The following is a 3,542-nucleotide window of genomic DNA, read 5'->3' on the forward strand; positions in this document are numbered from 1 at the left end:
GAATAAGAAACCTTCAACATTTGACCATAGAAAAAAACAACATATTTGCCAAACTTCAAACGTTGTGATCTACAAAAGAAACCTTACCATCAAACACACAATCTCTGTACCTTCATAATAAACCTTACTTTGAGAGTTGTAATGGCTAGATCAAAGTGTATTTCGTATGGTGGTTTAATAGTTAAAAACCTTTACACTACACAAATATCAAGGTCTTCTCAAAACACACAAATCCTCAAAGACATGACTTGTTTTCGTATGGATGGATCACAATCACGAAGAGCATTTTGCAATATCAGTGGCAATCAAGAACTTCCTCCTCCACCATCTCCACCTCCAAGTTCTAATTGGTACGCATGTGTTTGATAACTATCAAGATTCAAAAAACAAAACAAAAAAGATGATTTTGTAGATCAATTCTTCGTAGTAGTTTTGACCATTTAACGTTTTTATGTTTTGGATGTTCTTCGTTTCTTTAGGGGAAAATGGACTGCTGGAATAGTGGTGGCAGTAGTCATACCCTTGCTACAATTTAAAGGTATACATATGTATCATGATATTATGATTTATGATCCCTTTCTTAGGTCTATTTGATAAATGTGGCCTGAATAATACCAAGGTGCATCCATTATACACGTCTTATTACACATATGCAGTATTGGCGTCAGAAAATCTTCATAACTGAAGCAAAATCTAGAAATCGCAAATTTATGTAATTTAACATTTTGTACTAAAAGTTCTATAGATCTATATTAAGGAAAAAGAATGGCTCCTATCTGGTTTCGTCATTCCATATATGCATTGTTGGTTGTGTTATCATTTAATTTTTGGCATTGAATGGTGAAAATGTCAGTAATTGATGCATTTGAATTTACAGAAGAAGTTGATGTGGTGATGGAGACGGCAGAGGAAATTATAGATGTGATAGAAGTGGCGGCGGAGGCGGTGGACATGGTGGTGGAGAATATCTCCGGTGATCTTCCAGACGGTAGTAAGCTCAAGACCACCATGGAGAAAATTGAACAAGTGGCGGAAACAGTTGCCGGAAAAGCTCAAAAAGCCGTTGACTTCATCGATGAGGTATCCCGCATGCTAACGCATATTTATTCATTTTTTATTGTTAGTAATAAAGAATTATAGCTAATACAAATTATTATAGCTTATATAAAACGATATTATTAATATTTATATATTAATATTAATAAGTTTATTAAAATTAAAAAAATTCAGGTTCAAGAAGCGGAGCATAAGTTGGGACCAATCATCGGACCAGAAAAACAAGTAACCCAAGCGACTCCTTCGGAAGCAAGTTGATTCTTATTATAGTTGACCATAACTCTTAGTTTTTTATTTATATTTTATAGATGAATATTTATTTATTTATTATTATATACAGTTTTTGATATTTATGTCGTTAAATGCTTTGGAAATAATTCCTTTGACATCTAAACTCAAATAAAATATAAGAATACTGTAGGTATTATTATGTAATGTTAGAAGTAAACGGGTTCTAAGGATTTGGGTTCGAGCCTAGATGAAACAAATTAATAAATGTGATCATACACCGAGCGTCGTTTACCAAAATCAAATTGAGTAGTTTTCACATGCTACATATCACATTGCAAAGGGTCATGCTCAAATTATATGAAATAAATAAATGCACAGAACATTAGTGAAGTTACCAAAATCAAATTAACAAACATATTGATATGGTAAAGTTAAATGTTGTGTTTGGTTTAGAATCTCTCTTGATGCATAATAGAAGTAAACAAAATCAAAATAGTTTAAGATTGCAAAGAAAAAGAAGATTTTTGTAACTACAAGATGTCCTCAAATACACACCATAACTCCATTCTATAGAAAGATGTTCTCAAATTACTAAATCAAAAGTGACAGTAACATCAAAATTAAAAGGCTTGCCGTAATTCTTGATGCTCGCATGATTTACTAATTGTAAAATACAAAACAAAATAAGAAAAATACAGCATAATTGAGAAAAAATATCAAATTTTTGTGCAAAATCGATAATTTTAGCTATGACGTATGGTCCCCGTAAACAACAAGCTTCATAATTTTCAACGGAACAATAACTATGTCCATTTTAAATATGACACTTTTTTCGCTTCTTATATCTTTCTCTAACTTTCTTATAAAAATGAAAACAATTTTAATATTTCTTTGGTGCGATTTTGCAAAAATCGTGAGAGAATGGATCATGTGGTGATGTGGTATCAATCTTGGGCCTGTAAATACTATGGTTGAACTGCTTGAGTTTGCAGCTACATGGGGTCGCTGTCCTAAGGAGAACCGAATAGTTATAATTATCTATTATGACATTATATGGTCTTTTTTTAATGTTCTTGGACATGATATGGTCCTTATGAAATGGCGTAATGATCGAATATTTAAGCAGGTGAAAACATCATCTATCAAAATTGCTACAACATAAAATCAATGATGTATCTACGGTTAAAACACTGGATGAGTAGGGTGTTTTAGGTGGTGCTATTGGAGCACATCCCCATTTGCTTCCTTGTAATTGTTTCAATTATACTCTCTCTATTTTCTTTGTAAAACTTTGTTGTTGACTTCATCTAGCTTCTAGCTAGGTGTTGGCCGTTAATATACTATTTGTTGTTTCCATATATATATATATATATATATATATATATATATATATATATATATATATATATATATGGTTTAGAGAGAACCGGAGAAGTATAATAACGGAGAGCTCATAAAAAACACCCGTCTAAAATCTCAATATGGTTGTTTATTTATTCTCTTTTTTAAACTTTCTCTCTTTTATTGAAATACTTTTTTTAGCAGCCACGTATTATTAAAAAGAACTAGCAAGGAGGTAAGAAAGAAAAACCAATTACAAAGAGTCATAAAGAATAGTGGTTTGCAATCAATGGGACTAAGTAATACTATTTTTGTTATTTCTACTAGTAAACTAATTAAAAAATGAATAACTATATTCTCGAAAATATGATTTTTCCTCATGTTGTACGTCTTGAACACTTCAATAATTCTATACGACCAAATAACCCATGTGGTTGTGATAACAATAACTTCAATCTTATTTCTTTTCAGCAAAGAAACCGAAATACCATCCATCTACTCCATGATCTCCGCGACATTTGTAAACAAAGGAAAAGGAATGTCAAACCACTTAAGAACTTTTCTCCAGATTCTTTTCCCACATCACACTTAACAAAAACATGCCCATATTCTTCAGTTTAAACAAAACATAAGGGGCAAAGCACTGAATTTAGATCAATACCCCTAATCACCAAATTATTACGAATAGGTAATTTATCCAAGATGGTTCTCCAAAGATGAATATTAAATTTAATAAGGACAAGCTTACACCATCTCGTCTCGTGCACCCCTTCCTCTAAAACTTTGGGATCAATAAATCATCTAATATAATTAACAGTAAAGCCTTCCACTGGATCAATACCACACTCCCAACTATCCGGCCTATCATCACACGTAACATGAGAAATTACCTCAAACAAGTCCACAAGCTGAGA

At 32.0% G+C, this 3,542-nt stretch overlaps 1 protein-coding gene across 1 annotated transcript; it reads left to right on the plus strand.

Annotated features, from left to right (window-relative positions):
• Nucleotides 1–1,389, plus strand: LOC145169515 (uncharacterized). The gene is made up of 4 exons (XM_079088061.1): nucleotides 1–350; nucleotides 480–538; nucleotides 878–1,080; nucleotides 1,231–1,389. The coding sequence occupies exons 1-4, from the start codon at nucleotides 142–144 to the stop codon at nucleotides 1,312–1,314; spliced, it is 555 nt and encodes a 184-aa protein (XP_078944187.1). The 5' UTR covers nucleotides 1–141; the 3' UTR covers nucleotides 1,315–1,389.
• The last annotated feature ends 2,153 nt before the right edge of the window (nucleotides 1,390–3,542 follow it).

This window comes from Lactuca virosa, chromosome 1, assembly GCF_052849685.1.
Source record: "Lactuca virosa cultivar CGN04683 chromosome 1, Lactuca_virosa_CGN04683_v6, whole genome shotgun sequence".
In the NCBI taxonomy this organism is placed as follows: domain Eukaryota; kingdom Viridiplantae; phylum Streptophyta; class Magnoliopsida; order Asterales; family Asteraceae; genus Lactuca; species Lactuca virosa.